At 45.9% G+C, this 20917-nt stretch overlaps 1 protein-coding gene across 3 annotated transcripts in view; it reads left to right on the forward strand.

Moving 5' to 3' along the window:
* Window positions 1-20917, forward strand: part of ino80 (INO80 complex ATPase subunit) — a 119971-nt gene that overhangs the window by 60933 nt on the left and 38121 nt on the right. For all 3 annotated transcript variants that reach the window (XM_086003844.1, XM_086003842.1, XM_086003843.1), the window contains exons 11-16: window positions 1173-1240; window positions 3165-3374; window positions 3947-4027; window positions 7823-7918; window positions 11416-11475; window positions 18375-18517. In XM_086003844.1, coding sequence (XP_085859970.1) covers window positions 1173-1240; window positions 3165-3374; window positions 3947-4027; window positions 7823-7918; window positions 11416-11475; window positions 18375-18517 — 658 coding nt within the window. The remainder of the gene's footprint in view (window positions 1-1172; window positions 1241-3164; window positions 3375-3946; window positions 4028-7822; window positions 7919-11415; window positions 11476-18374; window positions 18518-20917) is intronic.

The following is a 20917-nucleotide window of genomic DNA, read 5'->3' on the forward strand; positions in this document are numbered from 1 at the left end:
CAATGTTCCCCATCCTAGCCTCGCCATTCCCCTCCCCTCTCAAGCTCCGTGTCCATCATTTCCCTTTCCTCTTTATTGTGACGTGCTTGGAGACATCTTCCTGCATGTGAGGGGGTGCCATGTAAATATATGTTGACCTGTGCAGTCTGGAATGTGTCTACTCTGCATGTGCACAGACTGACGGTGTCAGTCCCACCACTTCCTGACAGTGGCCTGCACAGCTTGTTTTGATCCATTGTGCAAGGATGTAGCCAAGGCCATGGGTAGACACGCTATCGTTGGCCTTCAGTCAATCTTACTTCCTCATGATTATAGACGTGGGAGCCTGGGAAGTCACATGCCTGAAGTAGGCAGCTCGCAATTCCTGCTGCCTTGCTGATGCAGTGAGTGAGCAGCTGCGCAATGAGCGCCAGGGAGTTTAACCCTTTCATGGCACCGTCCTTGTGTTAAAACATTCACACTTAGAGGAGCCTTTGAAGAGATCTACAATCTTCAATAAATGTTTGAGCTAATGAAGGATAAAGTATACCCCCTCGTGATGGTTTGAATCTTGGGGATGCAGGATAAAAGTGAGGCAGTAGGCAAAGTAAGGAAACTTTTTCACCCAAAGAGGAATCGTGTGGTGGAATGAGATACCAGTGAAGGCCATCGAAGCAGAGGGTATAAATGGGGTCAGGAGACAATTGGAAAGCTTTCTGGGAAGTAAAAGTGATGATACGGTGGTGAGGTGAGGTCGAGGGTCACGGTGGCGAGGTCGAGGGTCACGGGACGCGGCGGCGAGGCGAGGTCGGGGGACACGGTGGCGAGGCGAGGTCGGGGGACGCGGCGGCGAGGCGAGGTCGAGGGACGCGGCGGCGAGGCGAGGATCCATGAATTGGGACCAATGACCTTTTTTAAAAACTGTTTTGACACCCAAGAGCCTTTGCTTGTCCTCCGTTTTGGTTAGTCCTCTGCAATCTGCTTACCATTTAGTTAGCTGTGCATTAGGGCATGTTTAGAGGGTGGTTGGTGCCTCTCTTCTGTGGTAGTGACGTTGAAGTAAAGTTGACAATGCAGCTGGCCCAAGTTAATCAGTGAGGTGGGCTCGCTACACTTTGCCAACCCGAGCCCCAGTGGGAGCACAGTCATGGAATGTTTAGGGTCTTAATGTGTGCGATGTTTCTGTTTTACAGATAGCGAATACTATAAAGCACAGGCGCTGAAGAATGCAGAGGATGCCTTCCGAGTGCAGCAAGCCAGAGTGAGTTGCTCGTGTTTTCCGTGTGTTGATGTCAATCATTATGTTCCAGTTGTGACTCTCCTGGCCTAGTCCCTGAGGTGCAGTGTATGCCTCACCTGGTTGGTTTTGTCTTGCGCGATATTTTCACTAAACCCATTTTGGAAGCAGTGCAGGATGTAAATTTGTACCGGATCCTTGAGCAAGAATGAATGGCAAGAACACCTCCTACTGCACCAGTATGACATTTACCGCAAATGCCGTCAGTGTCTGAGGTGAGGTTGCGAATTTAGTGCCAAGTTGGGGGCAGTTTTGTGCTTTAAATTTGTCCTCTCCAGGAGCTGGGCTGAGATTGCCTTAACTCACTTCAGATAGGGCTCTCGCAGCCAGCGGAAAGACACCTTGTTCTGTCAGTAAAGCTGGATTCACACCCAGGTCTCTGATTGAAAAGGTAAGAACTGTTGGTTTCCTGAGTGGCAGAGTTCATTATGAAGGGCTGCAGAACGCGGGTTACGTAGGTGTGTTGATGTTGACAGTCTGCTGTTTATTACAGGAATGGTGCTTAATGGCTGGTTGCACAGCTGTTCACGTGCACTCGTGTTACAGTGACCTGTTGGTTGTTTCTGATATCTGAGTGAGCAAACGAGTAAACAGGGCAAACGAGAAGAACAGTTGACATGTAGCATGTTCAATATAAAAAACATTTCGGTGTGCTTAAATGAAGATAGATAGGAAAACAGATGTTACACCAAGGGGAGAGATTAGGAGGCTGATTGAAAGCTTGGTTAAAAAGGTAGGTTTTTGAGTTTTTTTTGAAGGAGAAGGGAGAAATGAAGAGGTGAAGATGTGAAAGAGGGGAGTTCCAGAAAGTGGTGCTGAGAGATTTGAAGGTTCGGCGTCAAAGGTAGGGGATGGGAATTACACAAGCCCAGAGTCGGAGAGCCGCAGAATGCATTTTTGGGCGGGGGTATAAGGCTGGAGATGCAGTGGGCAGGGCCATGGTGACATTTGCAGATGAGGAATTTCAATGTAATATGTTGGTGATAGGGAGCCAGTGCAGGTCAGCAAGGGTGGGGATGATGTGCGAGAGGGTCTTAATGTTGGACAGGATGTGTTTGGCTGAGTTTTGGATGAGTTGGAGTTTGTGGAGAATAAAAGCCATTGGGAAATGGCAGAGTCATGCCTAGAGGAGATAAAGGTCTTGTTGAAAATGATTACCATTGTAAGCTGTGGATGTCATACACTGGCAGGAGGGGTATCCTTTTCTTCACTGGTATCTGTGTCAACCTGTCTACGTGCCTGCTTGCACTGCTACCCTTAACCATGTGAGCAGTGCTGCTTCCACATGTGTCAGATTACATTCATACATCCATATTGGAAAGTAACACCTTGAGAGGATTAAGCTGGCTGTTTTGTGCTGTGGATTATAGGGATTTGGTTTGTGCTGTGTTGTATGGGTAGCGAGGTTTGATGATTCGCTGTTCTGCTCATGGATTTTAATGGTGTTGTGTTACTGGGTGGAGTTGGTAACTTCACGCCTTAAAAAGTAGACCTGTTGCTACGTAAATATAATCTTGCATGTTCTGTGCTTAATGATGGTGACTAAGTGTGAGAGTAGGATTCAGGTGAAAAGCCTCTCCTGGCTGAATGAGCTTAGACTCAGCTATTTTGTGGGTGGTGTGGATTCTGAGCATTCACCGGTCCAACGCTGTATTCGGTTGGAATAATTGGATGCTCGATGGGACATTGACGTTTGCTCCATTCTAGCAGCGGGCAGTGTGACAGCAGGAACTGAAATTCCAAATCACACAGTAATGGGTCTACTGCAGGCGATAGTGTCTACTGCAGCATTGGGTTCAGAACAGGCTGCTCCCCTTCCAGCCTGCTCTTCTCAACAGCCAAGGGCTTCATTACAGCTGGCTACCACTGTGTGTTCTTTTGCTTTCAGACCCGATTGTTCGATGAAGAGGCAAAGGAGAGTCGCATGGCAGCATTGCGGGCAGCCAACGAGTCTGGGACGGGCTTTGGGGAGAGTTACAGCTTGGCCAACCCTTCCATTCGGGCTGGTGAGGACATCCCACAGCCTTCCATGTTCAATGGTAAACTCAAGGCCTACCAACTGAAGGGCATGAATTGGCTTGCTAACCTCTACGAACAGGTAAGATCTGAGCACAGACAACACTGGCAGATTCAAGAGCAGATGTGTGTGTGTGTGGATGCACAGGTTCAAGTGCATGTGTGACTCAATGTGACTTGGTATGCTTCAATAGTAGTGAGCGTCTCAAACACATTATTGTCCATGACAGGCTGTGGGTTGGCAATGTGTCCCATGAATCAGAGGGGTGCACAGCCAGAATGCAGCTGTTTCACCCCACTATCTGTGAATCGCTATTTTATTTGCGGTGCATTCGGGACCATGCAGCTACTCACCCAGTAATGGTAGTGTACCTGTAGGGTTTTCCTTTTACAAAGGAGGCAATTCAAAGTAGATGTATCCCCATCTCCAAACACACTGTTGACCCTGTGTGGCACAGGGCTGTGGTAGCTCACTGACTGCAGCAACTGGCTGACTCCAAACATGTGTGTCTGTGTACCATTTCATACCCTGTTTGAAGGGAGACCTGGCTAGGAGTGCTGCCTTAACTGTTAATGCCTGTCTGACATGAGTGCAGTATATTTGTCTCAACTGTGGCTCCATCTTGTTTGGAAATTTCTTTTTCTTCTTTTAAGGGTATCAATGGGATTCTGGCTGATGAAATGGGGCTCGGTAAGACGGTACAGAGCATTGCTTTCTTGGCACATTTAGCTGAGGTGAGATTTATAAAGTTTTTGAGTAGTAGAAAAGTAAGCACCGAACACTGCTGCATGGAGGCAACCTCTTGCTCTGCGCTGCACAGCTTTAGATAAATTGCACTGGCAGATCTGACGAATCTTCAGGAGCCCCGACACTACTTTTTCCCCCCTTTGTAGGCTGGACTCTCCCCATATGTCCATTTCTTCCATTCGGTGTAATTTGCACATCAGTTGTATGTTCTTCATCTGTTCTTCCTGCTCAGGTGCAACATGGGTTAGGTACAGAGTAAAGCTCCCTCTACACTGTCCCATCAATCACTCCCAGGCCAGGTACAGCACGGGTTAGATACAGAGTAAAGCTCCCTCTACACTGTCCCATCAAACACTCCCAGGGCAGGTACGGCACAGGTTAGATACAGAGTAAAGCTCCCTCTACACTGTCCCATCAATCACTCCCAGGCCAGGTACAGCACGGGTTAGATACAGAGTAAAGCTCCCTCTACACTGTCCCATCAAACACTCCCAGGGCAGGTACGGCACAGGTTAGATACAGAGTAAAGCTCCCTCTACACTGTCCCATCAAACACTCCCAGGGCAGGTACAGCACGAGTTAGGTAAAACTCCCTTTGGAAATGGGCTGTGTGGAAGCCCTCATAGAGTCATAGAGTTTTACAGCACAGAAAGAGGCCCTTCGGCCCATCGTGTCTGCGCCGCCCATCCATCCCTGTCCAGTCTAATCCCATTTTCCAGCATTTGGTCCATAGCCTTGTATGCAATGGCATTTCAAGTGCTCATCCAAATGCTTCTTGAATGTTGTGAGGGTTCCTGCCTCTACCACCCTTTCAGGCAGTGAGTTCCAGATTCCAACCACCCTCTGGGTGAAAAAGTTCCTCCTCAAATCCCCTCTAAATCTCCTACCCCTTACCCTGAATCTATGCCCCCTTGTTATTGACCCCCCTACTAAGGGGAAAAGTTCCTCTTTATCTACCCTATCTATGCCCCTCATCATTTTGTACACCTCAATCAGGTCCCCCCTCAGCCTTCTTTGCTCCAAGGAAAACAACCCCAGCCTGTTTAGTCTTTCTTCATAGCTGAGGCGTTCCATCCCAGGTAACATCCTGGTGAATCTTCTCTGCACCCTCTCCAAAGCAATCACATCCTTCCCATAGTGAGGCGACCAGAACTGCACACAGTACTCCAGCTGTGGCCTCACCAGCGTTTTGTACAGCTCCATCATAACCTCCCTGCTCTTATGTTCTATGCCTCGGCTAATGAAGGCAAGTATCCCATATGCCTTTTTAACCACCTTATCTACCTGTTCCGCTGCCTTCAGGGATCTATGTACATGTACACCAAGGTCCCTCTGACCCTCTGTACTTCCTAGGGTCCTACCACTCATTTTGTATTCCCTTGCCTTATTTGTCCGTCCAAAATGCATCACCTCGCACTTTTCAGGGTTAAATTCCATTTGCCACTTTTCCGCCCATCTGACCAACCCGTTTATATCGTCCTGTAGCCTGAGGCTTTCCTCCTTGCAATTTACCACCCCACCAATTTTCGTGTCATCTGCGAACTTACTGATCATACCTTTTTACATTCTCATCCAAATCATTTATGTAGATCAGAAACAACAAGGGACCCAGCACCGATCCCTGAGGTACCCCACTGGACACAGGCTTCCAGTCACAAAAGCAACCTTCGACCATCACCCTCTGCCTCCTGCCACTCAGCCAGTTTAGGATCCAACGCGCCAAGGCACCCTGGATCCCATGGGCTCTTACCTTCTTGACCAGTCTCCTATGCGGGACTTTGTCAAAAGCTTTACTGAAGTCCATGTAAACCACATCCACAGCATTTCCCTCGTCCACCGCCCTAGTCACCCCCTCGAAAAATTCAATCAGATTTGTCAGACATGATTTACCCTTGACAAAGCCATGCTGACTATCCCCGATTAATCCTTGCCTCTCCAAGTGGAGACTAATTTTGTCCCTCAGAATTTTTTCCAATAATTTCCCTACCACAGATGTTAGGATCACTGGCCTGAAATTCCCTGGTTTATCCCTGCTACCCTTCTTGTATAATGGTACTACATTAGCTGTTCTCCAGTCCTCTGGTACATCCCCTGTGGCCAGAGAGGTTCTGAAAATTTGTGTCAGAGCCCCTGCAATCTCCTCCTTTGCCTCCCACAGCAGCCTGGGATACATCTCGTCCGGGCCTGGGGATTTATCCACTTTTTGGCCTGCTAAAACCGCAAGCACCTCCTCCCTCTCGATGCTAATATGTTCAAGTATGTCACAGTCCCCTTGCCCGATTTCTATGTCTGCATCGTCTCTCTCCATAGTGAACACAGATGCAAAAAATTCATTTAAAACCCCGCCTACATCATCTGGCTCAACACACAGATTGCCACTTTGGTCCCTAATGGGCCCTACCCTTTCCCTGGTTATCCTCTTGCCCTTAATATACTTATAAAATATCTTAGGATTTTCCTTTATTTTGATCACCAGTGTTATTTCATGGCCCCTCCTCTCCCTCCTAATTTCTTTTTTTAGTATGCCCCTGCACTTTTTATACTCCTCGAGGGCTTCTTCCGTCTTTAGTCTTTTGTAACTGCCAAAAGCCCCCCTTTTATTTCTAATGCATTTTTGTATATCCCTTGTCATCCAAGGTTCCCTTTGCTTGTTGGTCCCCCCCCTTGACCTTTACAGGAACATGTTGGCGTTGTACTCTCTCTATTTCCCTTCTGAAAGTCTCCCACTGTTTTGATGTGGATTTTCCTATAAGTAGCTGCTCCCAGTCCACTTTGGCCAGATCCTGCCTTATCATATTAAAATCGGCCTTCCCCCAATTTAGAACCCTTATTTCTGGGCCGTCTTTGTCTTTTTCCATGACCACCTTAAATCTCACCGAATTATGGTCACTATCGCCAAAATGCTCTCCTACTGACACTTCCACCACTTGCCCGGCTACATTCCCCAGAATTAGGTCCAGTATCGCCCCCTCTCTTGTAGGACTTTCTACATGTTGGCTCAAAAAGCTCTCCTGGATGCACTTTAAGAATTCTGCACCCTCTAAGCCTTTCACACTCACACTCTTAAACAAAATGTTAAACCGTGGTGTTCAAGATGATCACGGCTACAATATTAAACAAACTCAAGACCCTGGTGCACACAGGCCAACTCCCATGCACAAAAAACCCCTCCCCCGTTTCAAATTTCAAGCTGCTCTACCCTGCTCTCTGCAGCCCACTGTCCACTCTTCCTCCTCGATGCTTGCATTGCCCCTCACCACAATTTAAAAGCTGATTGAACAGCCTTTTCTAGCCTGACAGGCTGAGGAAGTTTAAAGAGCTAGAGCTGAGCACGTCTAAATCAGCTTTGTGCGCAAGCTGGAACCGGCAGGGGTCTTGTGGGCAGGATGGAAGGAGGGCGGATTGAGCTGTTTGTGCGACACCACTGCTCTACCATGTCCCGAATCCGTGCTGTAATTTGAGAAGCGCACCCCCTTCCACAATTCACAATTCCACTTGTGTTTAATTTCCATTCCTACAGCTCCCACCTTTGTGGGCTCGCCACCAGAAGCTATTTACAATTTGTGGCCCATTTGTGAAGTGTGCATAATTTGTGTTGTGCTGTTGGATTGCTGCAGTCTCTTCAGATAACCGCCTTAGTCAGCACTGGAATCCAAACACTGACATCTGAGGTGAAAGTCACTCAACCCATCAACTACTGCTCATACAAATATTACAGGCTTTTTACTAACTAGCCACTCAATTTCGTGTTTTTTTTTACTGAATGAACTCTTGTTGTGCAGAGAGAAAACATCTGGGGTCCATTCTTAATCATCTCTCCTGCCTCCACGCTCAACAACTGGCACCAGGAGTTCTCCAGATTTGTCTCGCGATTCAAGGTAACCGGCACGAAGGGGAGAGTGGTGCAGCAGGGCTCTGCAGTGCTGGTGTATAGGGAATGAATGTTGGTAATACTGCAGTCATCACTGCTGCACATTGTAACTCGAGCTTGGAGCCGCATGCGTGGAGCCAGATGTGTGTGCTCAGCAGTGAACGTGCTCGTACTGCTGCAGCACGTTGTTATGTACGTTACTCGCCAGTCTTTCTCTTCAGTCTGCATTCTGAAATCGATACAGATGCACTTTATGGGATACATTACAACTATTACAATTCTGCTTGTATGCCAACCAGTGTCCAACTGGTCCAATGGTTTGAATAGCAGGAACTGTGCCAATGCTCTGTCTTGGGAAGCTGTGCAGCTTTAGCTGGTTGAAGGCCAGCAGTGCACATGATGGGGTCCCTAAGCTTTGCCTGATGCTGACCTCTGCCTATGTTCTCTGGGTTTAGGTGAGTGTGTTTGTGCCTTTGGATAGAGCGTGTGCACTCTGCATCAATGAAACAGAAACTCTAGCTGTGTGGATGTCTCAGTAGATTGCGATGAATTCTGTTAAGCCTGGTTTCCTGAGTAGTGCTGGCACTAGGTGGCAGTATTGCATTACCAATTACTCTGCTGCAAATGAATGTGAGCACATGTGCTGTCAGTAAACCTGGAATCTGACTGCATCTAGGGCACAGGCACTGAAGAATCCTCTATGGTTCTGTGTCGCTTCCAGAGAAAGGGGCATATTCAGCTGGCTTCTGGGTGAAAACCACACAATGCTTGTAATAATTAAGAATTGTAAAATTATAAACTAAAAATAGAGGTTACATTAGGCATGGATTTCAGCCCCTGTCCGCTGGCTTCCAAGTGACTTGCTGTATCTCTCAGACAGAAGGGGTTTGCATTGGGTATGTAATTGAGCAGAAGAAATATTCTGTTTTATTTCATGTTGGATGTGATTTTCTATCTCGCGATTCGAATGCATTTCCATTTTACATCGAGTCCCTCGCAGGCCGAATATTCTCTGTTAATAGGAAATCAAGAAAGAAATAACTTGTATTTGATATAGTGCCTCTCATGACCTCAGGACGTACCAACATGCTTCGCAGCCAATTATTTATTTTTGAAGTGTTTCCAGTGTTATGTAGGAAATGCAGCAGCCAATGTGCGCACAGCGAAGTCTCACAAACAGCAATGAGATAAGTGTCCAAATAATCAGTGTTGGTTGAGGGAGAAATATTGGCCAGAACACCATTGTTCTTCAGAAAGTGCCAAGGGATTTTTTTACGTCCACCTGAGGGGGAAGTCGGGGCCGCGGTTTAACGTCTCATCCAGCACTTGCTCAGTACAAGTGTTCCGTTGGAGAAATCCCTGCTGAAGTGTGGGGAGGGGGTAATTCAGCCATTTCAGAGATCGATGGATGGAGCTACAGATGTAGCTTTGAACCCACTCCATCATGGACTGTGCATAAAATAACCAATCTAATTCCACTCTTCTGTCCACTCCCCACCCAGTCTAATCCCACTCTCCTCACTCCCCGTACCCTTTACTATCCCTCGCTCCTGCTCACTCGCCATACCCTTTAATATCCCACCCAGTCTAATCCCACTCTCCTGCTCACTCCCCACGACTTTACTATCCCACCCAGTCTAATCCCACTCTCCTCACTCCCCGTACCCTTTACTATCCCACCCAGTCGAATCCCACTCTCCTGCTCACTCCCTGTACCCTTTCATATCCTACCCAGTCTAATCCCACTCTCCTGCTCACTCCCCACGACTTTACTATCCCACCCAGTCTAATCCCACTCTCCTCACTCCCCGTACCCTTTACTATCCCACCCAGTCGAATCCCACTCTCCTGCTCACTCCCCACAACTTTAATATCCTACCCAGTCTAATCCTGCTCACTCCCCAGACTGTTTACTATCCCACCCAGTCTAATCCCACTCCCCACCATTTTAAAAATCCCACCCAATCTAATCCCACACTCATGCTCAATCCCCATATCCTTCAATGCCAATTAGTCTAATTCCACCCTTGCAGTTATGGCTCCTGTCCTTTAATATCCTACCTAATCTAATGCTACTGTCCTGCTTGCTTCGCATACCCTTTAATATCCCAGCGAGTCGTACGGCACTCTCCTACTTGCTCACTATACCCTTCATTATCCATCTTAATCTCCTCCATCCCACTTGCTCTGCATACCCTTTATTATACCACCTTGTCTAATCCCACTGCCTTTTCATACCTTTCAGTATCCCAGCTAATCTATTTGCAACCTCCAAGTCATTTCCCAAACCTTTATTCCTCTTTTCCGTGCAACTCAATTTTCACAATTAATGGGCACTGTTTCAACAGCAGCTTGTGGCGAGAGAATTCCACATTCCAACCACTTGCATACAGAACTTTTTTCTAATCTCCATTTTAGTTCTGTTTGTGATTATTTAACATTTGTATCCTGTCTTTACCGTCTTGCCGACCACTGGAAACAATCAATCATTACTCACTTGATCATGATCCTGAAGACCTCCTGAGAGATTGCCTTTTCCATTGTTCTTGTATCCTTCCTATAATGGAGGAACAAAATGTACACAGTCCTCCAACTGGAGCCTAAGATCTTGTACAAGTCCAACATTACCTCCTGGCGCTTTAATCTAAGCCGCTAGCTACAAAACCAAAGATTCTGTTTCCCTTTTTATGGCTTTGTCTATTTGTTGATTTTTTTATGTATGCATCAGCCATTTGGGGGAGCGCATTCCACATTTTAATAGCCCACCAAAAATATCTTCCAACATCCTCCTTTGTTCTTCTAGTGACAATCTGCAGTCTGTGCCCTCTTGTTGACAGTTTTCTAACCAATGGAAATTTCTTTCGCAACTTACCCTCTCAAAATCTTACCTAATTTTCAAAAGCTTCTATTTGATCCCCTTGTAACCATCTCGTCCTCCAACACATTCAGCCCCAGCAGGCTTTTAAATAAACAGTTTGATTTCACTAATCATTGTTTCCTGGTTTCCCTCCCACTTCTTCTGCAGTGCCAGTTTAGTTTAGTAACACCCTGGCTCAGAAGGTTGTAGATTCAAGACCCACTCTGAGCACTTGAGCAAAGTGCTGACACTTCAGTGCAGTGCGGAGGGAGTGCTGCATCGTCTGAGGTGCCGTCTTTCAGATGAGCCGTTAAATCTTATTTGAAGAACAGCATGGTGTCCTAACCAACATTTATCCTTCAACATGCCTAGCAAAAATGAAATTATCTGGTCAATTATCTCACTGCTGTATGTGGAACCTTGCTGTGCACAGATTGGCTGCTGTCTGCATAACAACAGTGATTGGACTTGAAAGAATAATTAATTGACTGACGACCTGAGGAAATGAGGAGGTCCTATACGAATGCAAATTTTTTTTCTTTACTCCATTCTACTGAATCCTTTGCCTTTCACCTTGGTTTTCAATTGAGATAAAGTGCTGAATATTGGAATGTGAGTAGCTATGTTGGTTTTCCTTCCACCTTTAGGTGCTGCCTTACTGGGGGAACCCACATGACAGAAAAGTGATCAGGAAGTTCTGGAGCCAGGTAAGGTTTACTCTGACTCCTATCTCTTTGACCGCTAACTGTGCTGTACTTAACTGCTGGACAGGGTTGGATACTGCTGTGAGCAGCTCAGTATGGTGCCTTATTCTACTCCCCTAATAACTCAGTGGGTTTGCTCACTGCCTGGTGTTCAAACCTGCCAAGCACACCTGAGAGTGATCACTGATCTGTCTAGGGAGCAGCAACTGATCCTGGAGGGGAAGGGGAAAGTTATATAGGTCTCAGCACTTGCACTGTGACCCTCGTTGGTCAATGTCTTGGGTGACGGGTGAGGCTGCAGTTCCCTCCATGGTTGAAGTATAACCTGACCCATGTGTCGTCTCGCACGTAAATAAGGTACTGAAGGATACTCAACATATCAGCCAGGAATCGACGCCTTCAGAATAATTGGGGTTGGGGAGAGATGCCCTCTGCATGTCCCATTGGCTGCAGCTGTGAGTTCCAAGATGTAGGGCCTGCTAAAACCATTCTGAGATGTATGCGATGAGCTTCTGGCTCAGTGTGGGTAATAATACTTTCTCAGTGTTGCCATTGCGAGTAAAGCCAGGCACATGGCGTGTAGAGAAAGTCCCAGCATTAGCATTTTACTTTTAATTGTGCTGTTTTTTTCTAACTTCTTATGGGCACAGTGCTTCAGGATCAATATTTAATTTCAGTCCATACTAATGTGATCAAAGTCAGTTGGCTCTGTGGGTCCTTGTGAAATTTGCAGTCTCAACCCAGTTGTCAGTGGGTTGTGAAATACTGTCCCTAATTGGCATTAACTTGGCCATTGAATGGCTAGTGTGGAAAGTTAAAAATGGCACACTGATGAAATTCAGGGTATTGGACATTGCTGAAAAAGCATATAGGGAGTTATACTTTATCTAACCCATGCTGTACCTTCCCTGGGAGTGTTTGATTGGACAGTGTAGAGGGAGCTTTACTCTGTTTCTAACCCGTGCTGTACACCTGTCCTAGTCATGTTTGATGGGCCATTGTAGTAGGAGCTTTACTGCTTTATGAAACTTCTTAAAATCTACTTCTTTGACCAAGCTTTTGGTCACTTGTCCGAATATCTCTTTTTGCGGCAACGACATAGGTAGGACGAAGAAAGAGGTTCTGCTGAGAGTTTGAGCAGCTAGGGACTAAATTAAAAAGCAGAACCACAAAGGTAATAACATAAGAAGTAGGAGCAGGAGTAGGTCGTACGGCCCCTCGGGCCTGCTCCGCCATTCAATAGGATCATGGCTGATCCGAATCTAGACTCACGTCCACTTCCCTGCCCTCTCCCCGTAACCCCTAATTCCCTTATCTGCTAGGAAACTGTCTATCTCCATTTTAAATTTATTTAATGTTGCAGCTTCCGCAGCTCTCTGGGGTAGCAAATTCCATAGATTTACTACCCTCCGAGTGAAGAAGTTTCTCCTCATCTCAGTTTTGAAAGGGCAGCCCTTTATTCTTAGATTATGCCCCTTAGTTCTAGTCTCACCCATCAGTGGATTATTACCTGAGCCATGAGCAAATTGGCATAGGGTCAATAGGATCAGGGAGATGAATGCGTGGCTCAAAGATTTGTGTGGGAGAAGTGGGTTTCGATTTGTGGGGCACTGGCATCAGTACAGGTAGACTATCCTTTATCCGAAAACCTCGGGACCAGCCGTGTTTCGGTTTTCGGAGAATTTCGGATTTCGGAAGGTGGGTCGGCAGGGGTCGGCGGGGGGTCGTGCGCACGACTTACGCTGACGCTCAGCGTAAGTCGGCGGGGGTCCGCGGGGGGGTCGGGGCCGGCGGGGGTCGGCGGGGGTCCGCGGGGGGGTCGTGCGCACGACTTACGCTGACCAAAAAAACCTTCGGTTTTTAGAGGGTTTCGGTTTTCGGAAGTCCGGATAAAGGGTAGTCTACCTGTACTGGGGAAAGAGAGAGCTGTTCCATTGGGACAGACTACACCTGAACCATGCTGGGACCAGAGTTCTAGCGAATCGAATAACTCGGGAGGTAGATGGGGCTTTAAACTAAATAAGGGGGGGTGGGGGGGAAGGGTCCCGGTGGAGAGAAATCTAGAATGCTAAAGAGAAAAGACAAGGAAGCCGTGCAGGAAGGTGATTGGGGTAAGGATAACCAGATTGTGACAGGAAGGGACAGAGCGTACAAAGGAGTGCACCAACAAATAAGGTCCGGATAAGAAAAAATGGTAAGACAAATAGGGCCTTAGTACAAAAAATGTTAAGATGTCTAAAAATGTTAACAAGACAAAGGCACTGTATTTGAATGCATGAAGCATTCGTAATAAGGTAGATGAATTAACAGCACAAATAGATGAAAACAGATACGATATAATTGCGAATACGGAGACATGGCTGCAGGGTGACCAAGGCTGGGAGCTGAATATCCAAGGATATTCAATATTTAGGAAGGACAGGCAAAAAGGAAAAAGAGGTGGGGTGGCATTGTAAGTAAAGGATGAAATCAGAGCAATAGTGAGAAAGGATATTGGCTCAGAAAATCAAGATGTAGAATCAGTCTGGGTGGAGCTAAGAAGCACCAAGGGGTAGAAAACATTGGTGGGAGTTGTCTATAGGCCTCCAAACAGTAGTGGTAATGTCGGGGACGGCATCAAACAGGAAATTAGAGATGCATGTAACAAGGGTACTACAGTAATCATGGATGACTTTAATCTACATAGACTGGCCAAACCAAATTAGCAATAATAGAGTCATAGAGTCATAGAGTAATACAGCACGGATAGAGGCCCTTCGGCCCATCGTGTCCGCGCCGGCCATCAAGCCCTGTCTAATCTAATCCCATATTCCAGCATTTGGCCCGTAGCCTTGTATACTGTGGAGGATGAATTCCTGGAGTGTGTACGAGATGTTTTTTTAGACCAGTACGTTGAGCCAACTAGGGAACAGGCTATCCTAGATTGGGTATTATGCAATGAGAAGGGGTTAGTTAATAACCTTGCTGTGTGGGATACTTTAGGGAAGAGTGACCATAACATGATAGAATTCTTCATTAAGATGGAAAGTGAAGTCCAATCCGAAACTGGGGTCCTAAATCTAAATAAAGGAAACTACAAAGGTATGAGGAGGGAGTTGACTATGATAGATTGGGGAGCTTCATTAAAAGGCATGACGGTGGATAGGCAATGGCTAGCATTTAAGGAACAAATGCATGAATTGCAACAGTTTTACATTCTTTTCTGGCGCAAAAACACAAAAGGAAAAGCGGCCCAACCATGGCTAACAAGAAATTAAGGATAGTATTACATCCAAAGAGGAGTCATATAAAGTTGCCGGAAAAAGCAGCAAGCCTGAGGATTGGGAGCAGTTTAGAATTCAGCAAAAAAGGACCAAGAGATTGATTAAGAGGGGAAAAATAGAGTATGAGAGTAAGCTTTCAGGGAACATAAAAACTGACTGACTGTAAAAGCTTCTTATGCTATCCCTAATTTCCCTTGTTAGCCACGGTTGAGTCATCTTTTTTGTTTTATTTTTATGCCAAACGGATGAACAAATTCTGTAGTTCATCCATGCGATCTTTAAATGTTTGCATTTAATGTTTGGACTGTAAAAGCTTCTACAAGTATGTAAAAAGAAAAAGATTAGTTAAGACAAATGTAGGTCCCTTACAGTCAGAAACAGGAGAATTTATAATGGGGAACAAGGAAATGGCAGAGCAATTAAACAGATACTTTGGTTGTGTCTTCATGGAAGAGGACACAAATAACGTCCTAGAAATGCTAAGGAACCAAGGGTCTCGTGAGAAGGAGGAATTAAAGGTAATTAGTATAAGTAAAAAAAAAAAAATAGTGCTGGAGAAATTAATGGGACTGAAAGCTGATAAATTCCCAGGGCCTGAAAATCTGCATCCCAGAGTACTAAAAGAGGTAGCAATGGAAATAGTGGATGCATTGGTTGTTATCTTCCAAAATTCTATAGATTATGGAACAGTTCCTGCAGATTGGAGGGTGACAAATGTAACCCCACTATTTAAAAAAAGGAGGGAGAGAGAAAACAGGGAACTACAGACTAGTTAGCCTAACATCAGTAGTAGGGAAAATGCTAGAGTATTATAAAGGATGTGATAACAAGACATTTAGAAAATATGGATTTATGAAAGGGAAATCATTTGACAAACCTACTGAGAATGTAACTGGTAGATTAGATAATGGAGAACCAGTGGATGTGGTGTATTTGGATTTTCAGAAGGCCTCTGATATAGTCCCACACAAGAGGTTAGTGTGCAAAATTAAAGCACATGGGATTGGGGGTAATATACTGGCATGGATTGAAAATTGGTTAACAGACAGGAAACAGAGAATAGGAATAAATGGGTCTTTTTCGAGGTGGCAGGCGGTGACTAGTGGGGTACCGCAGGGATCAGTGCTTTGGCCCCAGTTATTCACTATATATATCCAATGATTTGGATGAGGGAACCAAATGTAATATTTCCAAGTTTGCTGACGACACAAAACTAGGTGGGATTGTGAGTTGTGAGGAGGATGCAAAGAGGCTTCAAGGCAAGTTGAGTGAGTGGGCAAATACATGGCAGATGCAGTATAACGTGGATAAATGTGAAGTTATCCACTTTGGTAGGAAAAACAGAAAGGCAGAGTATTAGTTAAATGGTGATGGATTGGGAAATGTTGATGTACAAAGGGACATGATGTCCTTGTACACCAGTCACTGAAAGCAAACATACAGGTGCAGCACGCAGTTAGGAAGGCAAATGGTATGTTGGCCTTTATTGCAAGAGGATTTGAGTACAGGAGCAAGGATGTCTTACTACAGTTGTACAGGGCCTTGGTGAGACCACACCTGGAGTACTGTGTGCAGTTTTGGTCTCCTTACCTAAGAAAGGATATACTTGCCATAGAGGGAGTGCAGCGCAGGTTCACCAGACTGATTCCTGGGATGGCAGGACTGTCTTATGAGGAGCGACTGCGTCGACTAGGTCTTTATTCACTAGAGTTTAGCAGAATGAGAGGGGATCTCATTGAAACGTATAAAATTCTGACAGGGCTAGACAGACTGGATGCAGGGAGGATGTTTCCCCTGGCTGTGGGGTCCTGAACGAGGGGTCACAGTCTCAGGATATGGGGTAGGACATTTAGGACTGAGATGAGGAGAAATTTCTTCACTGAGGGTGGTGAACCTGTGGAATTCTCTACCACAGAAGGCTGTGGAGGCCAAGTCACTGCATATATTTAAGAAGGAGATGGATAGATTTCTAGACACAGAAGGCATCAAGGGGTATGGAGAGAGAGCGGGAATATGGTATTGGGATAGAGGATCAGCCGTGATCATATTGAATGGCGGAGCAGGCTCGAAGGGCCGAATGGCCTGCTCCTCCTATTTTTCTGCTCCTGCTCCTATTTTCCTGTGTTTCTACCTTGGGATGTTTTGCTACGTTAAAGGTGCTATATAAATGCATGTTGCTGTTGTAGCAAAAGTTTTTGAGTTTGAAACCTACTGTAGCAAGTTGAGAAACTGAAGTCGATACATCTAATTTCTGGGCTGGCACCAGAAAAGCGACCTTGAAAGATGCTGGGTTGTTATAAAACCACACCATGTCCACTAATGCCCTTCAGGGAAGGGTACTTACCTCATGTACCTGTAATCCCAGTCTCACACTGCCCCAGCAAGCCACTCAGTTGTACAAACAGGCCAGCTACGGATGGACAGCAAATGGGGCCTTGTAGGAATCACTCACATCACGAGAACAAATAAATAAAAACAATACTGAGCCAGACAGATCAGCTTTGATCATCAGTCCCAGAGCACTTCAGATTCTGAGCAATAGTGGGAGAAGAGAGAGTGGTGGTGATCATATAGGAAGAGTTAGGGAAGGCTTTTCCAGAAGGGCAGAGAAGTAGCAAGGTGGAGGGATTTAGAAAGGGAGTTGCAGAGTGTGGGGCGAAGGGAAGTTCAGCAGCTGAAGGAATGGAAGGAGAGGGATGCAAAGGTGGTGAAGAATGAGAGTGTGTGCCTGCTGGAACATAGGCTCAACTAGGTTGAAGAGGGATGAGTAAATAAGGGCAGGGATTTTGAAACTGGTGCATTCGGAGATGGGGAACTAATGAAGGTTGTCCAGGACAGGGATGGTGAAGGAGTGAGACTTGGTGTGCGCAGCAGAATTTTGGGCGAGTTACAATTCTCTGAAGGGTAGAACTCAGGAACCAAGCAGAGAGAGTGTTGGAGTGATTGAGTCTGAATGTGGCCGGTGTGAATAAGGATTTCAGTGGCAGTGAGGATGAGATGGACAGTGTTGCAGAGGGAGAAATCGGCAATCTTGATGGTGAGGATGTGGGGTTTGTAGCTGAACTTAGAGTCGGAACAGGTCTGAGAGGTTTGACGCTGGCTCAGTCTGAGGAAGCTGCCAGGGAGAGGGAGGAACTCTGGTACTCAACCAAGTACAGTGGCCTCAGTCTTGCTGATGTTGAGTTGAAGCAAATTCTCACTGATCCAGGACTTCTATGAGCAGTTGGGCAACTTGGTCGAGGAGTCAAGGGGTGGCAGAGAGTTAGATATGGGTGTCGTCCGCATGCATGCAGAAGCTGAGCTCGTGCCCATAAATTGTGTCAGCCATGGGCAGCATATTAGATAAGGAAAAGTTGGGGCGGAGTGTGGTTTGTTTCAATTCACACAACATTGCTGCACAAGTATTTTCTGGCACAGTTGCTGCTGAATGTTCCTCACTATAAAGGCTGTTACGTGAGCTACTATGTGTCGTCTAACATCCCTTCTGCCAATGGCAGCCTGTTGGTTTTCACCAAATTCGGTAACTTGTGTACTGACTGTGGGTTTAGGGGTTCGTTCTATCTGCAGTGTCATTGCAGTCTTTCCCTGAGATTGGTGATCAGTCGCCAGTAACTGCTGTCTTTGCTCTTTTGGTTTTAGAAAACATTGTACACCCAGAATGCGCCGTTCCATGTGGTGATAACCAGTTACCAGCTGGTGGTACAGGATGTGAAGTACTTTCAGCGGGTGAAGTGGCAGTACATGGTGCTGGACGAGGCCCAGGCACTCAAAAGCAGTTCCAGGTAAACCAACCTAATCGAGATCCTCCCACCTTTTATCGGCTTCTGACCTGTGGAGCTAGATTGCAGATGTTCAGGTGAAGTATACAGATGTTTAGAGCATTGCTGGATGCCAGTTGGGGTATACAGATGTTAACAGCAGTGCTGGGTGTACAGATGTTTACAGTCGTGCTAGGTGGCCAGGTGGGGAATACAGATGTTGACAGCATTGCTGGCTAGCAGGTGTATGCATGAGGAATACAGCTGTTTTCAGCAGTGCCCGATGGCAGGTGTACAGGTATGAAATACAGATGTTTACATTAGTGCTGGGTGACATGGGGAATACAGATGTTGACAGCCGTGCTGGATGGCAGGTGTACAACTGGGTAATACAGACGTTTACAGCAGTGGTCGATGGCAGGTGTACAAGTGGTTAATACAGATGTTTATAGCATTTCTGGATAGCCGGTGTATGGGCGGTAATGCAGATGTTTACAGCAGTGCCGCCAGTGTGATATTGATGTGTGTTATCATTGCACTTTCTAGGCACTAAGATGAATGGTAGGGTCTGGTTGGAAGTTTTCGATAGCCTTTTGATCGGTGACTCTGATCTGCATTGTATGTAGGTGTGCATGAAGTCCTAACTCTCTCATTATCTTCTCGTGTTGCTACTGCCCCTCTGCAGCTGGGAGGGTGAGAGCTAAGGTTCTGGACTTTGCTGCAGTTTTTTTTATTGGTACCTCTTTTTCTTTCTGGGAGGGCAAGGGGTACTGTGCCTGCTATCAGTGATGGGTCAACAAGAAAGTGTTGAGGTCGAATTTCAGCCATGATACTGAATGGCGCAGCAGGCTCAAAGGGCTGTGTGGCCTCCTCCTGCTCCTTGTTCTTGTGTTATATTCTTATGGTTGGCATGGAGGAATTAATATGATGCATTAATGTACATCCACGGACATGTCTGTTCCCCACCCACCCCTCCAACCAAACTGTCTACCTCCTGGTATCATCGTATGAGACCAGGCTGCCTTGAACTAATATTCTGGGTTCACCTTATCTATGTAACTTGTTATTATACTGTGATTTTCCTCCTCCTAACCTCTCCGTCTGGAGCTTCACCAGCCTTTCCATCTAGCTGACCCCTTTTACACTTGGCATCAGTCTTGTTAATGCATATGCTTTCCTTTTACATGGAAGATAGGAGCAGGAGTAGGCCATTCGGCCCCTCGAGCCTGCTCTGCCATTTAATGAGATCATGGCTGATCATCCAAACTCAGTACCCTGTCCCTGCTTTCTCCCCATATCCCTTGATCCCTTTCGCCTCAAGAAATACATCTAACTCCTTCTTGAATATATTTAATGAATTGGCCTCAACTGCCCTGTGTGGCAGAGAATTCCACGGGTTCACCACTCTCTTTGAAGAAATTCCTCCTCATCTGAGTCCTAAATGGCTTACCCCTTATCCTTAGACTGTGACCCCTGGTTCTGGACTCCCCAGCCATCGGGAACAGCCTTCCTGCATCTAGTCTGTCTACTCCTGTTAGAATTTTATAAGTTTCAATGAGATCCCCTCTCGTTCTTCTAAACTCTAGCGAATATAAGCCTAATCGACTCAATCTCTCCTCATACGTCATTCCTGCCATCCCAGGTATCAGTCTGGTGAATCTTCGCTGAACTCCTTCCATAGCAAGAACATCCTTCCTCAGATAAGGCGACCAAAACTGCACACAATACTCAAGGTGTGGTCTCACCAAGGCCCTGTACAACTGCAGCAAGACATCCTTGCTCCTGTACTCTAATCCTCTCGCTATGAAGGCCAACATACCATTTGCCTTCTTAACCGCCTGCTGCATCTGCATGCTTACCTTCAGCGACTGGTGCACAAGGACACCCAGGTCTCGTTGCACTTCCCCTTCTCCCAATCTATTGCCGTTCAGATAATAATCTGTCTTCCTGTTTTTGCCACCGAAGTGGATAACCTTGCATTTATCCACATTATACTGCATTTGCCATGCATCTGTCCAATCACCCAACCTGTCCAAATCATACTGGAGTTTCTCTGCATCCTTCTCATGTGTTGCCTGCAAACTTGGAGATATTACATCTGTGTATATATATATTATATATATATATATATATATATATATATATATATATATATATATATATATATATATATATATATATATGTACACATACACATACACATACACATACACACATACACATACATACATACATACATACATACATACATACATACATACATACATACATATATATATATATATATATATATATATATATATATATAGTGAATAGCTGGGGTCCTAGCACCGATACCTGCAGTACCCCACTAGTCACTGTCTGCCACTCGGAAAAAGACCCGTTTATTCCAACTCTTTGCTTCCTGTCTGCCAACCAGTTCTC

This window comes from Somniosus microcephalus, chromosome 12 (assembly GCF_052327205.1).
Source record: "Somniosus microcephalus isolate GS21.2 chromosome 12, FLI_Smic_1.0, whole genome shotgun sequence".
NCBI classification, from domain to species: domain Eukaryota; kingdom Metazoa; phylum Chordata; class Chondrichthyes; order Squaliformes; family Somniosidae; genus Somniosus; species Somniosus microcephalus.